This window comes from Scardinius erythrophthalmus (assembly GCF_964197995.2).
Source record: "Scardinius erythrophthalmus genome assembly, chromosome: 6".
NCBI lineage: Eukaryota > Metazoa > Chordata > Actinopteri > Cypriniformes > Leuciscidae > Scardinius > Scardinius erythrophthalmus.
In genome coordinates, this window is record NC_138226.1 from 37,870,489 (window position 1) to 37,894,212 (window position 23,724).

The following is a 23,724-nucleotide window of genomic DNA, read 5'->3' on the forward strand; positions in this document are numbered from 1 at the left end:
AATCCAATCTAAATTTCCTTCGGATCGAGCTCGATCGGATCGATTAAGTTGTTTACATGAAGGCTTTTCAGTCCGCACATCAATGCTATTCCAATTGCTAATGGATTATGTGGTTGCATGTAAACGTAGCCACTATGAGTATCACATACAGATATGGGAGTATATGAGAATGGTGTGACGTCACCGTGATCATCTCATGATCTCATGCGTTGACTGGGATATTATATATAAAATTCATCCCGCCAAAGTGGCTAGTAGGCGTGACTCATTATGCCACGGCTGAAATACACCCGCATTTGGTTGGCAGGCCCTGTTTATTAAACAGAAATCAAAAAGTGCAGTGCATGAGCTGAATTTATACCATTTCAAACCCAACAAGCTCACCTGTTTGAGCTACAGAAACACTACTTTGTTAAAGCTGCATTATGCAGCTTTGCCGACTTCTTCGCTGTTTTTTCGCTTTTTGCTCGCGGGTTTCTCTATAGAGCTCCCCCTACAGCTTCGGAATAGATATTTGACAACACTGTCGTTAAAACTCGTTGGCTCTTCCCATCTTCTCCCGCTGGTCATGTGCATTTGTTTTCAAAGAACACGGCGAACGCACAGAGCCATGTCCACTGAGGTATGTATAATACACAGAAGGCTAGCATATAAATGTTTAGATAGTATATGTGTGCAGTGCCGTAAAGCAGTTTGTTACATCACGAGATCTGATATCACGCGATACTTCCTGATGCTGCGACCGGCGGCCCGCCGGCCCAAAGTTGCAAGGGTGGTTTTTCGTCTCACAGGCGCTCAAGGGGTGCGAGAAGACCACCATTCAATCCGAAAACATTCATATAAACATTCCAATGACTCCGAAGCTGTTCAGTTAAGATAAAAAAGTTACTTAGTTCACCTTTAAATGTTTTTGTGAAGTAGGCTTGTTGTCAGATTTGATCAGTTAAGAATTGCTTCTGAGCTTTCTGAGGGATTTCTCGTCTCACAGTAGAAGGCAGGTGTCTTCTGTTTGGGATGCACCCTGTATTCAAGGTTGTGACCCATGTATTCCTTGTAGACTCTCCCTCATATTCTCAGTCAGACAGCTCTGACATCTTCAACTAAATTGGAAAAACATGTTAACAGTGCTCAAGTGCAAATTCTAGAAGACAACGATACAGATATTTTCACAGATATAAAACTAATCATCACATCCTGACACCAAAAGCGATTTTACGGAAAGACTCAACTCGCAACAAATAATTCAAGAGTTTGACGGTCTGGACTGGCATTTTCTGACACAACAGACTTTGACAATCCCATCAGGTCTTGATAGGGAAAGACTGCTGCTGTATCCATGGAGACTTCCAGTATTCCATAAAGTGGGAGGAATTGGAAGATGATTGACTGGTTCTGAACGCTCCTTTGCCCTTTACCAGATGATTGACACCAATGGCGAAAGGCATAGTGGGTAAAATGTATTTTGTGAGGTGTGTGTGACACACACACACACACACTCACTGAGAGGCTCAATTTAACCTTGCCCCATTTCCCATCTGAGATTTATCCTCTAGGGCAGTGAAGTTAAGTGTCAGTGTGGGTAAATACATGCTCTCTCTCCTTTATAAAATGTTCTGCATGTGTCCTCTCCCTCTGCGTTTGGTCAAGGCCCATTAACTCCACACAGCAAAGAGGCTTCAATATGACATCGCGTGAATAACAATAGCATTTCAGCTCATGCCTCAATGTCAGCTATATTTAGAGAGCCGCCTTCAACCTCTCTCACAGGCTTCCATCCTTGGCTTTTTCAAGGTGTGTTTATAAACTGATAGTTCCAGCTGTAAAATCTTAATGGATGAGCTACGCCATGACATAACCAATAAAAGCACATCGTAAAAAGCCTAAAGTTAAATCAATTAATTGTACTGACTTCACAAAAGAGCTTGTTAATGCTAATTATTAATTTGTTTTTTATGTATCTAGATTTTTAGAAGAGTGGCAACCTATGGGAGCTAGTTTCCACCACTGAATAAAAAAATTATTTAAAAAAATACTTTGCGACTTTTTATCTTGATATAAAGTCGCAATTGCATGTTATAGTCAGAATTGCGTCAATTTTGCTAGTTTATATGTTGCAATTCTGACATTATAACTCGCAATTGTATGTTTATCTTGCAGTTCTGACATTATAACTCATAATTGCGAGTTTATATCTTCCAATTTGGAGAAAAAAAGTCAGAATTGTGAGATTAATAGCTACAATTATCTACAATATTTTTTTATACCATGGCGGAAATGAGCTTCCATAGCAACCTGATCTCATTAGAAGACAATTGTTTTATGAGATGGTGATTTTGTACAGATTCCTACAATTTGATTCACATGAAAATGTACGAAAAAAAAAAAAAAAACTCATAAGGGCATCATATGAAAATGTACTAATGAGATATTGCCACCAATTTGCCACCAATTCACCAAAACATAACATTTTTACGAGTACTCTGTTGGTTTTGTGTGGTTTGTTGTTATGTAGTCATCTAGATATGGCTCCTTTAATGTAAATTTATTGAATTTTTTATCATTTCCCAGCGCAAATTTGTTAGTCTGAATACTTGGAAAAGTAATAGACCATCTTTCCTGAACAGGCTGCATGCAGGACCAGTTACACACCAAAGTTTAATCCTTAGGATTAGAGTTTTTTTGTAAATATCATGTTTATTTGACCGATTTGAAGGGGTTTTAGACTTGGCAACACTCAACAATCGAGGTAAAACCAGTGTAATGCATGACCTCTGATAGCTTATTGCTTCAGCAAGCTGTTTTGTGTCAGAGGTGTTGTGTTCTTGGCTGTACAGTGTTACCGCCAACTGACAAATTACTTCCTCTCCACTCTTGGGAGGTTTCACCCTTAGTCAGGACTGCTGCCATCACACGTTTCACTATGCCTATGGTCGAATGTCCTGCGAGAGGTGGTGAATCTGATTAGTGTCTAATTAGTTTTCATGAAGACAGTGACATTTTGCACGTGTAATTCCAGTAGTCAGCTTTTCCTGTCTCTCCAATGGGCATCAGCTCTTATTACCATGGCAATAGAAGCACTGAAAGTGCTGTAGTGATAGTGGCCTTGGGAGCTACAGTACTTGGTTCCAGAATTCACCCCTTTTATCTCCTTGACTTCCAGAGAGATCACCTGCATATTACATATGTATAAATTCATGACAGCTCAGCGCTCAATGATTTTAGATGAGTGAAATTATATTAAGCTTTATATTAAGGTGTTTTTATATTTAAAAAAATCATTATTAAATAAAATTTTTAATTCACAAAAAAAAAAAAAAAAAAAAAAACTACCACATTTTTCAGTTGTCTTGGTTCCGGAAGTATTTTTCTTGTCCGTTTCCTCCTTCATCCTGATTGGTTTGCTGCTAGTCTCCGATTAGTGGATCTTTATCTTTAGGATTCAGTGGTATGCAGTTCTGCATCTGGAATTTGACTGATCAATTCAGCATGTATCAAGGCATGCATCATTGATTAATAACCTCAGAGCTCACAGTAGGCCTGTCTTGAAAGACTGTGATGAAATCATTAAAAATCAATTACTCTGTGGAGAAAATGAATGGGATTTTTACTGGAACCCGGCTGTTGAGTTTTGTTTGCTAAATTATTTATGCAAATCAGGTGATGGAGAAAAGAAAATAAACACTCAATTTATCTTCAAATGAGTTTTTGGAAGATGAGTTGTGTAGATTCTTTTCTTATTTTCCTATTTCATTTCATTATACATACAAGGAAGATAATCAGAGTATACACATATTGCCTGAACAACATATTAATATGTTTCATAGTTTAAAAATGAAAACAAAAAGAGGCAGGGTGGTATTTTATATTACATTTGGTTTTATTGTTAATATACAGTGAGGATAACTGGAGTAGCCAAAGCGAAGTGAGTGACGGTAAGCTGATGTTCAATTTGCAGAATTACCGGACTTTCGTCCTCCTGTCCTCGGGAGTCCGTACTCCTGAGTCGAACTGAGTCTGAACTACCAAGGACAGAGGTCTGAACTTTGCGTACTTGGAATTGAGAAACACCTTTAGTTTGTGTTGAATACAGCAAATTACCACAATCTGACATACTTTATTGGGACTGTACAGCATCACTAAACTACTGCTATACAGACACCTGAAATGCACTCAAGCTCTCCTATAAGTTAGCATAATGTTGTGGCCTACCTTTTGGAACAGCCATCATGTCGACAGTGCAGCTATGATGCCTAAAATGCAGCTAACTAGGTCTAGAGACTAGTGAGAAGAAACTGAGATGTGTGGTTTCTGAGTTGATCAAAAATGAAATATTACTGAGAGTCAAGGTAGAGCAGCCTTCCTATCCTGCAGTATTTTCTCTTGCTATCTGGCATATTAAAGGTGGGGTAAGCGATATTTAAAAAATGATGTTTGGAAGTTAGTAGGACCAACACACGTACAAACAACTACAAACGTGTGTAGCCAATCAGCATTAGGGGGTGTATGACGGTGGACGAGAAGAACGAACAAGAGGGATATTTGAAGAAAGACTGCAGAAATAGAGATGAGACACAATACAAAAGAGAAAAGCTCAGAAGAAATCACTGTAAAATGAAGGGTTATGGCTGCGCAAGAGCTTTAGGACCGGTGCTTATATTAGAAAAGCTTTCCAGCACTGGAGAGAGCTAAGCGGGAAGGCTTGAAAACCGACGCGGAGGTTGCTTTGATTCGGGTCCACACTTGAGTAACACTGGGTTTGAGTGTCATTGTTTGTCTGGAGCTGCTGTACTGTTGGTAACTACCAACAAACTCTTGTTTGTAATTACTATTGTGTACTGTACATACATTTTTTTTGTGCTTTCTTTTCATCCGTTCATCATCTGTGCTTTTTTTTATGAAGCATTATTCATTTGCACTCCTGCTATGATAAACAGACATCCTCTCTTGGATTGCATGTGTAACGGCGGCTAAAGAATGCAGAGTTTAGAGTCATTGTTAGTGGACTCGCCTCGCATCCCGGGGGATCGGGGTTCGAGACCGACTCGGAGCAGGGCGGTTAGGATTGGAGTGTGAGATTTTTTCCACCTTTAACATATCCTCAAACCTTATGCATAGTGTTGGAGGAGAAGAAAACAATGACGTTCTAGAATATATGTCCTGACATTTATCTCAATTAACATCAGTCAACATTTTTTAATACATACTTGACATCTGGGAAACAGAGAATAATGCAGTATGGTTTTCAGTAGTTTTAGAGTGTGTATCAAACCTCAGAAATACGGTACCGCTAATGAGTGGTGACAGTGGCTCTGTGGATAACGAGCGTTCCCCAAGAGACTGATTCCCACTTGGGATATCAGGTTCCCTCAGGTAACTTCGCATCCGCTCTGCACCAGCAGGAAAAACTAATGAGGGGTGATCCGGCATTAGCATAGCATTCCATCTACTGTTGACAGTCCTGTTCGTGTAGCTACAGCATCCGCAGGGGAATCCCAATTTATTCAGTGTTACTGAGACCGTTAGGACAGACGGGAGCTTTTCATGACAGGTCAGAAAAAAATGTGGATGTTCCCTCAAATTATTCCTGGAATATTTTTGTTTCTGTTGTGTAGTTGCTCTATGGTTGGTGAACTTAGATACTGGATACTACAAAATGCTAATTATCCATTATCAAAGTATTGCCGTATGATACTGACTGTACTTTTGTAAGGAGCACGTAGCAGACAATATATGAATGTATTTTTGCATGAGGTCACCATCATCATACCCATTATTCCATCTGAAGATCTGAGGGGAAATTTCAGATGTCTTGTTTTGGGGGTTTGGTGCAACAGCTGCAGTGAACTAATTTATTTGTTCCTGTGTTTCCTCTTGAGCAAGAACGGTTCTCTAAAACCCAGGAGAAAACACATGCCTGGCTAGTTCATTGAGATACTGTTTACACCTGGAAGCAACATCTGTCCCAGGTGGTCCGATCTCAAGTGGTCAGCAGATTGCAGTTTGCACCTGGTATTAACACACATCTCAAATGCTTCTCCTTTGACAAAATTTGGTCAAATTTTCTATGTTGAGTTTCTATGTTGAAAAGCATACTAAAGATCTGTTGTGTTTTGTGAATTGCATGCCCTTGTAAAAAAGAAGTGTGCTTAAATCTGCTGAATGTGCACTTTGCAATGTCCTTAAAATCTTAAAAGTATATCTTTTTTTAAAAACTACGTGTCCCTTTAAAAGTAAAGGGACACTTAAAGGAATAGTTCACTTCAAAATGAAAATTTGTTGTTTCAAACCTGTATGAATTTTTTCTTCTGCTGAACACAAAAGAAGATATTTTGAAGAATTACATGCAACTAAACCTAACCCTACCCATAACTTATCCCTAAAATCAGAGGGAAATGACAGGCGAATAACACTGATGTAGAAGCACCTAACCCTGGTTGTAAGCCTTCACTTGACAGAAACTGTAAACTTGTCCCTCAAACCTGATTGGTTGATTGGATTGTTGTTCCAGGATCAACAAAAAGGTTGACCAAGGAGATCACTGTGATTTTGCCAAGTAAGACATGTTCCTGGATTGACATATTTTGTTGATCCTGGAACAACATTATTGTCCGAAAAATTCTGTCCTAACCCTATCCCTACCCCTAACCTAACCCTACCCATTACTAATGAGGGAAATGATAAGTGAATAACACTGATGTAGAAGCACCTAACCTTGGCTGTAAGCCTAAACTTGACAGAAACTGTAAACTTGTACCTCAAACCTGATTGGTTGATTGGATTGTTGTTCCAGGATCAACAAAGATCCAGGAATATGTTTTACTTGGTGAAATCACGTTCACCCTATTGATCTAGATGTTTTTTAAATAGCCTTTTTTTCTTTTTTTTTTTTACAATTGTATTCACAAATTTGTAAAAGATTAAAGCCAAACAAGCTCCATACTTTATCCATTAATCTTCAATCCTTTTAAAACTACCGCAGCAATAGTGTGGCCATAACTGCTGGCTAACTGTACTTCAGATGGTTTTCATGTAGAGAGGAAACACGGCTGTAGACGAAACAAAGAGATCCAGCTGGAGAAGTTGAGATGAAGACAATCAGAGAATTGACTGATTATTAATGAAAAGCATATGGATTTCTGTCATTCGTGTAATAGCTTGCAGACGCTCGGGTATCCCTTTGTTTTGAAGTTCACATACAATATGTGGTTACTTAAGTAATTTATAAATTTTCTCCTGTTGGTCTAAACGGTGTCTCTCACGGTCATGAAAGCCTTTTCTCTGCAAATCAAGATGAAATCATCATATCAAAGCAAGTGAACTGCTGTGCGTCTTTTCCCTCATTAATTAGTAATTAACTGCGGTTTACGTTCTGTAGGGAGAATAGTGTGTGTGTGTGTGTGTGTGTGTGTGTGTGTGTGTGTGTGTGTGTGTGTTCTGGCATAAAGTGAAGATGCAGCTGTTGTGTTTTTGTCCTTATTCAGTCTAAATTGTGTGAATCGGCCCATGATACTAGCCTGTAGTGGTCTGTCTGGGTGAATTATGGGATAGCCATAAGAGTGTCTATCAAAGTCTTTGTTTGGATGTCTATTCAGGTCTAAAGGTACATTAGTGTAATGTATATTATTATGAGTGCATTTACACACAAACACACACCCATTAGTGTTGTTAGGTGATATTCAGAAGCTTTGTTTAACTCCAATTTAATGCGCTTGTAATGATGAACACAATATCGTGTGCATACATTATTGAATTGTATTCAATTATCCTTTTCGTTCTTATTAGTATTCCAATGGTCTCATTAATATTTATAGGCTTCTATGCTCGTACATGTTTTTATGCTTGGACGGACACTGATATGTACAATATCAATTTATGTACAGCTTCTAAAGTTCAACCTGAGTATACCCTTGTGAAAAAGAAGTGTTCTTAATTGTACTGAATGTGCACTTGTATAGTGTACTTCAAATCTTTAAAGTATATATATTTATATATATATATATATATATATATATATATATATATTTTTTTTTTATGCACTTGCAGATAATATTAAATAAAAGTTTACTTGAGTACACTTTACTGACTGTTTCTTAACACAATAATTAAAAGTTTTACTTTAAATTGTTGTTTTAATGATCTTTATATAATGTTATATAATATATTTATATATTTTTTGTAATTTATATTACATTTAAAGTTATTTATTTTTAATTGCTCTAAATTGCAACTTCATTCTTGCAAATGTGTAGTTACTATATATATATACATATATGAAGAGTTCAGATGCAAAAGCCTCTAAGTGCATCTGAAATTTTCTTCTTGAATGATCATTTTTATCAAGCTCGTATATTTAAGTTCAGTAATTTCACTTAAATGGCAATGAAAATTACCTATGAATTGTCATTTAAGTGAAATTACTGAACTTAAATATACGAGCTTGATAAAAATGATCATATAAATGATCATATCATATACACTACCGTTCAAAAGTTTGGGGTCAGTAAGATTTTTTAATGTTTTTAAAAGAAGTATCTTCTGCTCACCAAGGCTGCATTTATTTGATAAAAAACAATACAAAAAACAGTAATATTGTGAAATATTATGACAATTTAAAATGACTGTTTTCTATTTTAATATATTTTAAACTGTAATTTATTCCTGTGATCAAAGTTGAATTTTCAGCATCATTACTCCAGTCTTCAGAGTCACATGATCCTTCAGAAATCATTCTATGATGATTGTATGCTCAAAAAACATTTATTATTATTATCAATGTTGAAAACAGTTGTGTACAATTTTTTTTTTCAAAATTCTTTGATGTATAGAAAGTTCAAAAGAACAGCATTTATTTAAAATAGAATATTTTCTAACATTATACATGTCTTTACTGTAACTTTTGATCAGTTTAACTCATCCTTGATGAATAAAAGTATTGATTTATTTTATTTCTTTCCCCAAAGAATAAAATTAAAATTCTTACTGACCCCAAACTTTTAAACGGTAGTGTTTAAAAGCTTTAGATTTCAGATAAATGCTGTTCATGAAATAAAATTGTAAATAACTGTTTTCAACATTGATAGTCATAAATCATAAATGTTTCTTGAGCAGCAAATCAACATATCAGAATGATTTCTGAAGGATCATGTGACACTGAAGACTGGAGTAATGATGCTGAAAATACAGCTTTGATCACAGGAATACATTACACTTTACTGTATATTCACATAGAAAACAGATGTTTTAAATTGTCATAATATTTCACAATATTACTGTTTTTGTTTGTATTTTTAATCAAATAAATGCAGCCTTGGTGAGCAGAAGACACTTCTTTTAAAAACATTAAAAATCTTACTGACCCCAAACTTTTGAACGCTAGTGTATATATATATATATATCCTAGTAAAATAAAAGTATGTTAAAGTGAGGCAACCCTCAGAAATACGGTCCCAGAGCAGGAATTTACTTTATCAGTCAAGAATAACAAAAACTTTGTGTGAGAAACAACTTTTTTAATAGCAAATGTATTTAAATTTTAGGACAAGAATTTGAGAGTTTTCGTTAAAAAAAAGGAAATCATTTATCAGTTTTGCATTGTCTTTTAAAATGTAAATAAAGTGTGTAAGACCTGCACTATACTTGCATATCTACACATATTCAAATATTAAATCATAAGTCAATCATGTGTATGAAATATTCTGCGAGTGTGTCTCTGTATTAGAGTGGCTGTTTGAGTTTGTTTTATAGATGCATGCTCTGTTGTAATCTGAGTCACGGATTGATTATCGGTTTCTCTCCATCTGCTGTTATGTCATAGAATTTGGTCAGAGATCCCCAACACACATACGCACATGCGCTGTCTCATGGCCTCCTTCCCGCCATAATCCCTGAAACACTCCTGTCAATATGTTTTGAGCTCCAGATTGGTCAGTTTTAATTACTCACAGAGACAGATGATGTCTGATGATTTAAGAGAGAGACAGAGAGTTTGTGCATGTACGAGTGTGTATGTTCAGCCTAGAATTGATGTCAGTTGAGGTCACCACATATGGACATCAGCAGAAAGACAGGGTCACACACTCCTCTGGCTGTCTGTATGCTCTCTGCTCTGGGTTTGAATGTGGTGATTGATTGATTGATTGATTGATTGATTGATTGATTGATTGATTGATTGATTGATTGATTGATTGATTGATTGATTGATTGATTGATTGATTGATTGACACTAATACTATTTTAATATGTACGTTGTACCTAATGGACCCTTTCCACAGATGCGTTATTAACATCGAAATCGAGGAAAGTTTTTGATATTGTAATTTTGTAATTGCACTCTATTTTACAGTACATGCACTTACATGTACTTAGAGTGTACTTACCTAAGAAAGTACTGGGTAATATAAGGTAACTACATGGGTTAAGGTTAGGTACAAGATTCCGTCTTGTAAAAAGCGTTCACGTCCTCGTCAAACTTGTAATTACAAGACGCTGCGTCGAGACGCTGTGGGAACGCCTCTGCGTGATTGCGTCATGAAGCGCTTATGAAATCAGTCCAATGGCGTGACGGAACGTCATGTGACGTCATCGACCAGGAAACTATAAAGCATACCTGGAACAAACAGTCACTAGCTTCTGATAGGCTGAAGCAATTCGCTCACAGGCATGCAGGGAGTATGGCAGGGTGACACAGCGTCTCGTTCCCTCTTCAGGGAACCAGGGTTACAGTCGTAGCCCGAGACGTTCCCTTTCAAGGGAACTTGAGCTGCGTCAAGACGCTGTGGGAACACTAGACCCACGACCCCATAGTAAGAAGTGTCTGTCCGTGTGAAACACCAAGACTAAAGCACCTGCACCCCTGGAGTGGAGCCGAGGTCAAGGTCAAAAACCTCATTAATATGTGTGGTGAGGCAACATCCTGCCACATCACAAACATATTGGAGGGAACTGTTTTAGAACAGTTCTAAAACGATAATTTTAGAAGCAACCATACTCTTAGCCTCTTGGTCTCAGTGCCACGAAGGAAACGTTACTAGAGGGTGTATCCCCAAGGATACACCACTTAAAGGGACGTGGTAAGCAGCTAAGGCCGCCATGTACACCTTTAGTGTGAAGGGGGATAGACCTGCGGAGAAACGCTCCTGCAGGAACTCCAGCACTGCAACCACTGGGTAGATAACTGTGTCTGGCTGGTGCTCTCCGCACCAGGAAGTGAAAAATGTCCCGGCGAACTCTCTCCAGAACTCCCAGGAGCAGAGAGATCAGGGGAAATGCGTACAGACGTGACGTCGTCTCTTAAGATGCGAACAGGTCTACTTCCGCTCGACCAACGTTTTTCATAAGTTTTTCACGCGGCTTCCCAGAGGGTGCCGAGGTGAAACGGGCACCGTATTTTGATGAGGTGGAAACCGTTTCTCCCCGGAGGCGACTGCCCTCAGAAGTCTGACGGCCTTAGCGTCAGGACTTCTTCTTAGTCGAAGCCTTCTTACGGCTTCCAACTGTCCTCAGATCTGTCTTATCCCAAGACGACTACGGCTGAGACTACTAAAGGAACCAGCCTCTCAAGACTTGTCTCTAGTATAGCTTGAGAAGCCAATCCAGCGTCCTGAAACGGAGGACCGGTAGGAAACAACCGAACTGAAAGGGAGAAACTTGAAAAATTGAAGAACCTTGAAAGGGAACTCAGAATTTTCTTAGGGCTCTGACTTGTACCACCTGACTGCTGCAGATGCATTTCGCATTGAATGCAATGATTGGAGGAACATATTTTTTGTTCCTGAGACTTCAACAAAAGATATATATTATTATTTTTTCGACCACTTATATTATTGATTGCTATCAGGATGTGAAGAGACTTTCAACCAGTATAAAAGTTATACTTTAAAAAGGAGATTTACAGATGTCATGGTCTCAGTTAAAGCTATCAAAACATCCAGGCTTTTTTTTACAGCTTTATGAAGGCATTTTTTGTTGTTGTTGTTGTTGTTGTTGTTGTTGTTGTTGTTGTTGTTGTTGTTGTTGTTGTTGTGTGTGGTTTATGACGAACACATCTCATATTTACTTTTATTACAATAGTATCTCAACTCCAAAAATAGTGGAAAAAACTGCAAACATAATAGATATTAACTACATAATGTTAATTGACTGGTTTAGTTTCTTTATTCATTCATGTGGGTGTGATGTGGTTTGATTTTTGTACGTGTAATGTGCGTAATGCTGGTGTATTGGGTTTGATGTGTTTTTTTCCGTGACATTAGTTAGGTTTGTTCGCTGCGGGTCATACTGACGGTCCTGGTGGCACATTGATTCCCCTCTCAGCTTCTAATTAGTTGGGTGGCGTGCATTCTACATCAATACTTTATAGATTTTTCAGTGTTTTTGCATGTGACAAGTGAAGGAATGTCATGAGGTTTTGGTTAGAAAACTGTGGTGTGATAACTGTTGGTGAGAAAACATATGGTGCAGCTTTGTGTGTGTGTGTGTGTGTGTGTGTGGGTGTGGGTGTGGGTGTGGGTGTGTTTATTTTCATTGTCTGGTGGATTGTTAGATAGCAGGAGTCAGTGCTGTCAAGTGCCAAGCTCTCAGTCCATGGTGTGTGTGTGTGTGTGTGTGTGTGTGTGTGTGTGTGTGTGTGTGTGTGTAGGCCTGAGGGTAATCTTTGCCTGATTTCTTATGAGTGTAATCATGCTTTTAATTAGTGGTGTTTGCTAAGGCAAGCGTTATGATTACTATTGCTCTCGGTTGGGGATTTAAGCTAACCGCTAAGCATTAAACCCATGGTAAGTCATAAATGACACCTCAGATCATGGGGCTTATTTAGAAAAGGTGTAGGCTACTGTTACTTCTCTAAATTATCAGACTAAATGAACAGTTTTTGCCATGACGGAAGATAATATGGGAAATCTGATATACTTACATTGAAAATGGGGACATGAGTCATTTCTAGCAGAGCCGGCTCTAGCCCTTTGGTTGCCCTAGGCAAGATTGAGTTTTTGCCCCCCCCCCCCCCCCCCCCCCCCCCTTATAAGAAAATAAGAAATAAGAAAATTGATAAGTGTCAAGCCTTTATTTGTTATAATTTTGATGATTATGGCTTACAGCTTATGAAAACCCCAAATTCAAAATCACAGAAAATTAGAATTGATATGAATTGATATGTCATAAGCTGTAAGCCATAACAAAGTCTTGAAATATCTCACTTTGCATGTAATGAGTCTATATATATTAGTTTCACCTTATAAGTTTAATAATTGAAATAAATGAACTTTTGCACGATATTCAAATTTTTCGAGTTTCACCTGTCACTCCAACACTTCAACAAGCAAAATATTACTTAAATGATACACTCTAATAAATTGCACATACAAAAATGCTACAAAGAATGTTCATTGATGAACAAACAAAAATGCTCTAATAGTCACTCCAACACTTCAACAAGCAAATTATGACTTGAAGAATCAACTGTAAATTGTTTATACACAAATTCTACAAAGAATGTTCAAGGATATTTACCAAATTGGATTAATTTAAGCAAATTATGACCATTAAACTGGTTTAACTATACCTTCTACAAACAAATGTGCTATTATGGATAATGTATGTACCACTACAAAATTAAAATATTTAAGTTCTTTTAGTTCTATCTCAAATAATAAAATATTAACAGTTGTTTCTGCCATTTCTATTCACCTTCAAAGTAATAGCTAGCAAACTATAGCTTGTGACAGCAATGAAACGTCCAATATTAGGTGATGTAGGCTACAATACTAAGGAAATTTATTTCATTGGACACCTTAATAGCTAAGATGAGAAGACTTACTCTATACTGAGCTTTATTTTTTATCTTCTTCCTTTCTCCGTTTTCGTCCCTGTGCACCAGAGGTTTAGACCGCTTCATTTTCGATCAACGCGCCAGCAGCTGAGCACTTCCCTAACGTAACGTAACGCAACCCTCCCGCCCCCCGCCAATCCAGAAATGGTCGACAAAAATTATAAATTCAATCAAATAATCAGGTTGACAAGTAATTAAACGTGTGGTTGAGGGGCGCCCTTTGATCATGTTTAATAAACATGTTTTATTTCGCGTTTCGTTCAAATTTTATGATTAATATGGGAAGTAGATAGGGCGACACTAGAGTGCGTCCGCGCCCCCAACACATTTGTCGCCCTAGGCAACCGCCTAGTTCGCCTATAGCAATCGCCGGCCCTGATTTCTAGAGACCAAAGTATAATAGAGATTTGGTAGCGAGTTATCAATAAGCAACCATGTTGCGATGCCATAGCAACAACCCAGAACACGCTAAACAACTGGACAGCAACACACTAACAATGATCTCACATTAAAGCAATAACACTACACTGCACTGACAAATACCAAAAACACTCTATCATTGTGGTGGTGAGTTTTGCTAGGGCAAACAGCACTCACAATTTCTTCAGAAAATGTAATGTTCCTTCTGTACAAGAGCCAGGAACTCTCTTTTCACCCTTGTTAAAAAGAAGTACACTTTAGCATAAGTCTAAAAAAGCACTACTTTAAAATATACTCAAGTAGACTTAATACTTTATATGCTTAAGTGAAAGTTTTCGAACACTTAACTGCATGTTAATTGCAATTAAATGAGAATTTATTATAGTTTAAATTTATATTAACTGCAATGCTGTTTTTTACCCACTTAAGCGGGACTTACGTACATCTTGTGATGATCAGGGCTTGACATGAACATTATACTATTTCAATTGTAGCATTTTAAAAAGGCATCTGAAATAATAAACTAATTGCAATGTAGTGTTGTAAAAAAAGAAAAAAGAAATTTTTCGATACATATGGATACTGAAATATCTGAAACGCTTCCAATACTAATTTTCCAGTGAATATATACACAATATAAGCTGCACTTTCTCTCTCTCTCTCTCATCTCTCCGACAGTGAGTGACACACAAACCCGCCTCTCCTCACTCAGTTGTTTAATTTGATCTGGATGAATATTGTTGGTGTTACATGACTTGAATGTTGCTGTGGGATTGCGCATAATTTTACTTTTTCCCACAGATTTTGTGCTCACATCCAAAGTGCACACACATAAAGTCGCCTCTCAGTACTAAATTGAGATCTTTTTCTGTGCTTATTGTGCTTAAACAGTCAAATATGCAAAAAATTATGTAAAAATGCTGGTCTTGCCGACTATCCACATAGTCAGTAATGTTTTAAGTGAACGTAAACAGTTGAGAAAGAAAACCCACGTGTAACAGTATAATAGAGCCGTGCATCAGGTCTTAAAGTGACAGCAGCCTAATAATCCTGCTGCCAAATTATGAGATACAGTAATATTAAAAATATCTATATGGCAGTTTTTCCCCATGGTATCGATGTCAAAATTGTGGCCAGTGAAATGCTGAGTGGCTAGTAACTTTGAACTTCAAAAAAGTGAATGTCAAGCACTGTATGTGATGTATATAGGGGTGGGAAAAAAATCGATATTGCAATATATTGTTGTGCTCTCTGTCGCAATAAATAATCGATACACTAACGCCCAATACCGATATTTTATTACAACACAAAATGATTAATTTACCCGTTGTCAGTGTCACTGTCACTACCCAATATCTACCATTCTGTTTGCGGGGGGCGCTGTTCGAGTAAATAGGGGTAAAGTGGCGCAAACAGCGGCCGGTGAAGAACACAAGTTAACTAACAACAACAGAGAATTGCAGAAAAAAAGAGAAGCGAGAAGAATGGCGGAAAACAATAAACAAGTAATAAAAACTCAGTGAGTGTTTTAGCGCAATTTTCTCACGTCATGGGATCACAACACTAAGAGATAGTAAATCTTTTCCTGGATTTTTTTTGTGCGTTCCCGAGATTAGACCTTCCTTAACATAATGCCAAAAACCCGAAGTCTCTAGGTGGTCTGGTTGAGGAGTAGATAGAAGTGCAAGATTGGTGCGCACAGACGCACAGAACAGAAATCATGAGTTAACAATCGCAATTTTGTCCGGTGGAAAATTGCGCTAAAAACTAATCAAAGACCCACCCGCTAGTTTCCACTCTAAAGGGTTTTACGAGACAGTCGACGGAAAGGCACTGGATAAAGACTATGCAATCTGCAAGAACTGCTTTGCAAAGATAAAATATAACAACAACACTACACTACGAATCTGCAAATTGCACCTCGTTCGCTACTGACGTTTCAGTATTATGGTTTACACATGTTAATGTTCATGTTGTTTTGTAATGTTCATGCACTTTTATCTGTCTAGATGTACAGTGTTTACATTTAAGACCAGGAGGCAGTGAGTTATTATGCAAATGCATATTTCTTTGCACAATGTTGGAAATGTTGGCATTAATAAATGCATAAAATTTCCTTATTCCTTCTTTTTCTTTTCAGTCACATATATCGTGATATATCGTTGATGAAATTTCTTCCAATATATTGAATATCGTAGATATCGCGAATCGTGATATTATCATATCGTGGACCACATATCGCCACAGAATTGAATCGTGAGGTACCTGTATCGTCCCACCCCTAGATGTATATGTACTGTATAGTTACAAAATATATTTGCATTAAACATTTGTAATGATGAAGTTGCATTTAGTATATTTAAAATATATTAACTTTAAATGTAATATCAAATAACATTAATTATAAATTAAAATGATAAAAGAAATACAAATAAATTATAAGTAGTCAACGCATCAAAATAAGTGTACTTCATGAAGATTTAAGATGTGCTGTAAAGTAAAACTTTAACACTTAAGTGGGCTTTTATTTTCTGCAATTACAGTTTATTTAAAAAAAATCTACTTTTTAAGTACACTACAAGTGCACATTTAATACAATAAAGTGCACTTTTTTCTCAATGAAAAAAAAATAATGATTTGTTGTTAAGTGAAATGTTTGGGACCTCAGAAAGGTGCTTTTGGGACACAGAAATATTGTCATGTCAGAGGCCGCTTTTTTACTTTGCACACTCACAGGAATGATCTTACAGACTCTCTATTTGTTTGTACTGATGATCCCTTCTATTACAGAGCATTAGCAAACATGTGTGTCATTGACCTACTAGATGTGTATTGAGCCATGCAAGCATATTTCAGACATCAAGTACAGTACAGGATCCCCATGTGTCCACAAGAGCTTGATTTACTGAGCCAATATGGGGGTCCGTTTAAACGGGATTTGTGTTTTGTTCAATCCAGTCGATTACCTGAATCTCCATTTTCCATTTCATTACGAGGACAGAAACAAAGCATCCAATCAGCATATGGTTGCTGTACTCCATTGCTATAGGCAATATGCTAAAATTGCTTTGAAGATATCAGTGTTTGAGTGTGTGTTGTAATTCTGGTCTGCCCTGTAATAAATGTTTCAGCTGTACCAGAGTCCTGCTGGAGAAAGCAGGCCAGAGCTTCTTTCAGTGGGATGGGCTTGACCTGGTTTTCTTTGTGGATGTTTTGCTCTGGGTTACGGTGTCCTTGACAACAGGAGGAGGGGGTTTGGGCAAATTGCTGTGTTGCTACTGTTGTATTTTTATTAGTGTTAATAAGAAGTATTCTGTCATTTTGTGGGTCATTATAGTAACAGATAAATAGATTCCAGTGATGAATTGGTCATGGTGGACTATATCTGGTCACGCTGCTTTTGAGATTTATGGAGATTTCCTACGGCAAGAAAATAATTTATAAATGCTGCTGATGCACAAACATGCATAGACAAGATCCAAAGCAGACCAATCTGTGTGCACAAAATGCACAAGCACCCATAAAAAGCAATTTGTAGTTTATATTGTCACAAAGAGCGCTCGTTTGAATGATTGCGAGGCCTTCAGTTCTGTAGACAACCATGAAGAAACTAGAGGAACTAGTTTTTTGTCTGATGCCGTTTCCTCTCAACGCATTCAAGATGCTGAAAACACTGATGACAGTAAATGCTCACTGCAACCTACTAACATTCATTCAGCACTTACCAGCTGTCTCTTAACAAAGGATAAAACTATGCTGCCTGTAAATAGATGAAAATGAGGCCCTATTCAAGACACAAAACCTAGTGATGTCACATTCACTGCTATGTAGCCTTTCCTTCCTTCACTTTTTATCTAATGAAATCTTTGACCTTCTTTAAAGGGTCTAGGCTATTACACGCAGTAGGGTCCTCCATTAAACTTCTCTGAGCACACTTTCAACTCATTTTAATGATACTTCCAGTTCACTCATCAGTGCACTGAAGACCAAAGTGAAAAGGAAATGAAGAGGCATTAAATGCCTGTGAAGAATTACTTAAAAATACTTATTCACAGCTCCTTGTCAAAGATGTGATCCTTGATGGAGTGAAACAGGTTACATATATCAATCATGACAACTCTCTGAATAATTATGGCAATGTTAATGTATTTGGTCTTGGCAGACTAGATCTACTACTGCTGTTGATTATAGCTGCTGCTTCTTCAGAGCAAACGTGTTACTGCTAATAGATACTGCTCACTGCTGTGAGCATGTAAGATATGCTGCTGCTGCATAAATAGAACATACATAAATCCCATAGCAGATCTAGGCAGGTGGAGCTGACTGCATTTGTGGTATAATGTCAATCATCAAATAAAGGTAAACACATACTATTTGAAAAGTAAAAGTATTTGAAAATTATATAATATAAAGTTGTATAATGTTTCTTTACCAATGTTGTGATCATATTGCAAAGTTCTGTTTGCACATGAGATACGTCAGTATAATTGAAAGGTATCCCCACCTTAAAAAGACATTTAGGCAAATGTAAAGCTAAAATAAAATGTTACTAAATAATTTATGCAAAAGCATGATGCTCAAGCATAATGTTTCTGCTTTTAAAATCCAGTGAGCCCATAGACTTCCTTAGAAAGTCTTTACTGTAAAGATGCTTTGCCAATATAGCTCAACTTATGTTGGTATAGAATAGTAAATGAATACAGCTTTATTAGAATGAGGTGAGAAATGGGAAAGTGCAAGTGGGAAGGAATTCAACCAAAAGAGGTTATTGATGTTCTTCAAAACATTCATACTAATGAGGTGCTGCTAAAACAAGGCTCAATGGATAGAATATCAATGACTTGCCCTATATATCTAGAGAGAGAAAGCTGAAGGTACAGGGAAGTACACTTCCCCTCTTCCCTTTATAAATTTTCCAGTCGCCCTCAAGGAGGACAGACAGATTGAGCACTAATGCAGGTGTTTAAATGAGCTGAGCGCAGACAGACGGCCCGTTCTTTGATCTGATGCTGTCTCTCATATTAATGGGGCTGGAGATAGAGCAGCTTGAGCTCTCTGTCTGAGCTTTAGTCTTTCTGTAATCCAATCCCTCATTTCTTCCCCATTACTGCTCCTCTCAGTCCATTCCTCACTCTGTGCCTCCTGTGTTTCTCCTTGTTTTCTCATTTATTCCTTCATTCCACCTCTCTAACACCACTCACCCTGTTATTAGAGGTCCAGATAGTACAGATTTATTTCCTATTGACTCACACCTGATTTAGCATGCATTTTCAGCAGTTTGGGTCTGTGTACTAAAGTACTGTTAAGGTAGTGTGTAAAGAAGTATGCGGCACAGTAAACGTTTTAAACTGTTGCATCTACTGTATATCAATGTTTTAAATATGGTCATTTGGTCAAATAATGTGGTCATTTAGTCAAGAATGAGACAGTAAAGAGCCTATGGAAGAGAGTTGGAGTTTTGTGCTTTTAGTCAATGTTTGGTAACCCTATTCCTAAATTCTGAGACAAATAAGGTTTTAGCAAAAATACACATTTAAAACTTACAGGCTTCCAGTAAAATGCTTCCGAAATAGCAACAAAATAATATTATGTTTAACTGTGAGGCACTTTCAAATCAAAACTTTTGCACATTTTTCGAAACAGATGAATGCAGCAACATATTATTATGTCAGTTGTTGTACATATCACGGCAGTAAAAAAAAGAAGAAAAGAAATCAAAAGCCATACATATAAGTCTGGTTATGTGAAGTGTTACCCCTCCGGTTCTACTCGCACTGCTCCGAGTGGGATTCAAACCGGCGTTTCCAGCATGGGAGGTGGGTGTGCTAACAAGGACCGCAGCCTCTTGCGTATCTCTTGAGGTTTACTCACACAGCTCTTTCTAGCTGGCCTCCGTTACACTCATCCCCCTAAACCTCACTCCCATCCGGTTCACGGCACCAATGCAACCAGCCCTACTTGACCCGCTCCAAGCAGGATTCGAACCAGCATTTCCAACATAGGAGGTGGGTGCGCTAACCAGGCCACTAAAGACAGTGCCTCTTAAGGCCAGGGGAGTGAGGTTTATCTGCACAGCTCTGTACTAGCTGGCCTTCATTACACTCACCCCCCTAAACCTCACTCCCATCCGGGTCATGGCACCATTGTGACTGGTCCTAAACGCTCTGCTCCAAGCAGGATTTGAACTGCCGTTTCCAGCATGGGAGGCAGGCACTTTAAAGACCACAGCCTCTAAAGGCTAGGGGAGTAACTGTGCGTTCACACCGCCGGCGGCGAGAGCGTCAAAGTGGCCGGAAGCCATTCATTTTCAATGAGAGCCGGCGGCGAGCTCCGGCGAGGGCGGCGCGGCGCGTCTTGGACGGCGAGAGCGGCGAGAAGAGTTGAAATCAAGTCAACTTTATGGTAATAAGCTATGACGCGGTTCGGCGGCAACCAGTCGGAATGTAGAAGTCCTCCGCCTGAGGGAATACGAGAGAACACAATTCTGTAAACTTTGGTTCCCACCACATTAGTTCCTAAGCAAAATGGAGGAAAAATTAATAATTTCTGTTGCGGGTTTCCCGTTATTGTACGACTTGTCATCCATGGTGTTGTCAGTTTGATTAGAAAAAGCTGCGCAACACTATTTATAGGCAACATTTTCGCGCTAGAACTTCTTTGAACTAAAAACGCTTGTTTTTTAAGCAGGAATGCAATTCATTTGCTCAAAATAATAATGATTTTGACCAATTGCAGCAACGGTTTTTGTGGCCCCTTTAAATAAAGTTTTTTATAAAATCACGCATTCTAATCTACGTCAGAGCGTCAGAGCGTCCCCGAATCTTTCTACGGCGTCGGTGACAGGGCGGCGAGAGCGAATTTTGCCGCTCTCGCCGGCGGCTGTGTGAACGTACAGTAAGGTTTACTCCCACAACTCTTACTAGCTGGCCTCCGTTATAGAAGCAAACATCAAAATGTATTCGTTTATGAACCATGCACTATGGTAACAGTGTTTTGAGGTCATAAGGTGCGAAAATACGACTTTATTAAATACATCTTTATCTATCAAGTATCCAGCTCTGTAATAATAATTTCTTAAAAGGAATAAAAGTGTTGGTGTTTTATTGCCACTAGTGTTCATTTCAATTGGGAATAGTAGTGAAATGTATGTATAGCTACGTTTTTAGAGTTTCACATAAATATAGGTACATTTTTCCAATGAGCCTACGGCAAATGAGAATATCACATGCCAACTAATTAATTGTAATCAATTACTGCTGCTAACTAGTAAATCATAGTACCGAATTGTATTGAATTGAATTGTACAGTATTGGTTAGGCAAATTTATCCATGTTATCCATGTTTTCAATCATCTGCTGAACTACATCTGCCTTGAATCTGATGCATAATCAGCCGGACTGCTGAAGCTCTTTCATTATCATCTTCCTCTCTGAACCTCTGTAATGTAGTCGTTCATTAGCAGGGTCGCCAGTGTGCTTTTAATGTGAAGAATCAGCAGCATTGATCCACTCCTGAGAAGAGAGTCCTCAGGGAGGAGTGTAATAATGAGGAGACACCTCGCTTCAGACGGCTTCATCCTGTATTCTGAGTGTTTATGATGGCTCTTATCATCTCTCTCCGAGGGCTCTGCTGCTTTATGATAGTCAGATTAAAAAGTCCAGACTGAGAGATAGAGGGTTGGTCATGATAAATACAGAGGAGATAGATGTGGACAGGAAGGAAGATGTTTGTGTGTGGAGGAGTTTACTGTAGACCCAGTGGAACATTTTATTGCTTAGGGGTTGCGTTTTCATAGCTCAGAAGATCTAATGGAGTTCTTGCTTATCTTTATGATATCTTGATCTTAAGAGCCATCTTAAATGTCTTAGACATTTCTCCTAAAACCCAATTTCAGCTTCAACAATGTTCTTCAATTTTACCTGCCATTGGTTTTGAAAATTCAACATTTCCATTTTTAAATTAATCAGATTATCACTAAAAATGTCTTGATATATTAAAATATGGTGAAATTAGGAGACATAATTATGTATATTTAAACGAAAAACGAAGTAACTACTGCATTTAATATGTCAGATGTGTTGACCACAGATGGCTGTCTTTCACTGTATTGCAATAATAGTTTGTTAATATAATGTATATTTCAAAAATTAAGACGTAGCTGAGGAGGACATGGAAGCCTCAGAAGGACTTGTGTAAGGAGGATTCAGCTTTCCAATTTTGAACCACTCAGTAGCCTATGTGTATTTCCTGTTTAAGATTATGTATTATGTTGGAATGTAATAAGTGAAAATTAGATTGCAAATGAAAATAATCTTGCTTTTCTCTATTTTCATCCTCAGGGTCTTTCAGAAGTGAAGGCATAGTGAAGGCGTCTGATGTCCTTCCTGTACTGAGAGAAAAAATAGCGTTTGTATCAGGTGAGTGTGATCTATTCTCATTTTCATTATGTTGTCTTTTACTCACTTTCATGTTTTGAGAATTAATTACGTTTGGCATTGGGATTTCATCGTTTGGCTCTGGTGTTGGTGGTGTACCAGCTGGTGGGGAACTTGTTTTTTTTTTTTTTGGGGGGGGGGGGGGGGGGTCATTCATCATTGGCTAAACCAAATGATGAATGCAGAATAATGGAATACAGAACATTCGAACATTAAAGGGGTCATGACATCTTTTGACATTTAAGAGTTCTTTGTACTATTAAAACATCCTGTCAGTTTCAGAGCTTAAATCATCCTCCTCATTAGATACAAAGCATTTTTTTTAAGCAAGCTCCAAAAATTACTCGTTTGGATATTGTGAAATCTGTGACATCACACGGGCAAATACATTTGCATATTCATGCCTCCAGAGCAAAACCTCTATGAACAGTTATACATCATCACATTATATGCTCCGCCCACTGCCGTTCAGTTGCTTAATGGCTGACATTTGCCTACACTTGATGTCACATCGCATCAAAAGCAAATAGAACCCATTATAATCACTGTCGCTGTCTACACTGGATACAGTATACAGATGTACATCCACTTTCTGAAGTACTGGAGTCCATGCGCTTGAGTCTGCCTACAAGTGGACAAATGAAAGCTTAAAGGAACGTTTAATTTGATTTGTCCTGTTTAAACAGCTAATTTCTGTGGAAATTTCAGAAGTGCAGGGTTTATTTCTAAAGGGGTCATATGACGTTTCTAAAAAGAACAATATTTTGTGTATTTGGTTTAATGCAATGTTGTAAAAAAAAGTCATTATTTTACACATGCCCCGCCTTTCTAAAACTTACCTGATTTTTACAAAGCTCATCATTCTGAAAAGCGCGGTGTGCTCTGATTGGCCAGCGATCCAATGCATTGTGATTGGCCCGAACACCTTAAGCATGTGAAGGAAATGTCATGCCCCTTATCGTATTTAGAACATGAGCTCCCAAAGCAATAATGACAGGTAATAATGTCGGTTCTAGCTTATCAATTCAAGCCCGAATCTGATCC

At 37.9% G+C, this 23,724-nt stretch overlaps 1 protein-coding gene across 5 annotated transcripts in view; it reads left to right on the top strand.

Annotated features, from left to right (window-relative positions):
* Nucleotides 1-23,724, top strand: part of kalrna (kalirin RhoGEF kinase a) — a gene marked incomplete at its 5' end in the record, with an annotated part of 258,906 nt that overhangs the window by 76,283 nt on the left and 158,899 nt on the right. For all 5 annotated transcript variants that reach the window (XM_081368578.1, XM_081368579.1, XM_081368581.1 and 2 more), the window contains one exon: nt 22,585-22,662. In XM_081368578.1, coding sequence (XP_081224704.1) covers nt 22,585-22,662 — 78 coding nt within the window. The remainder of the gene's footprint in view (nt 1-22,584; nt 22,663-23,724) is intronic.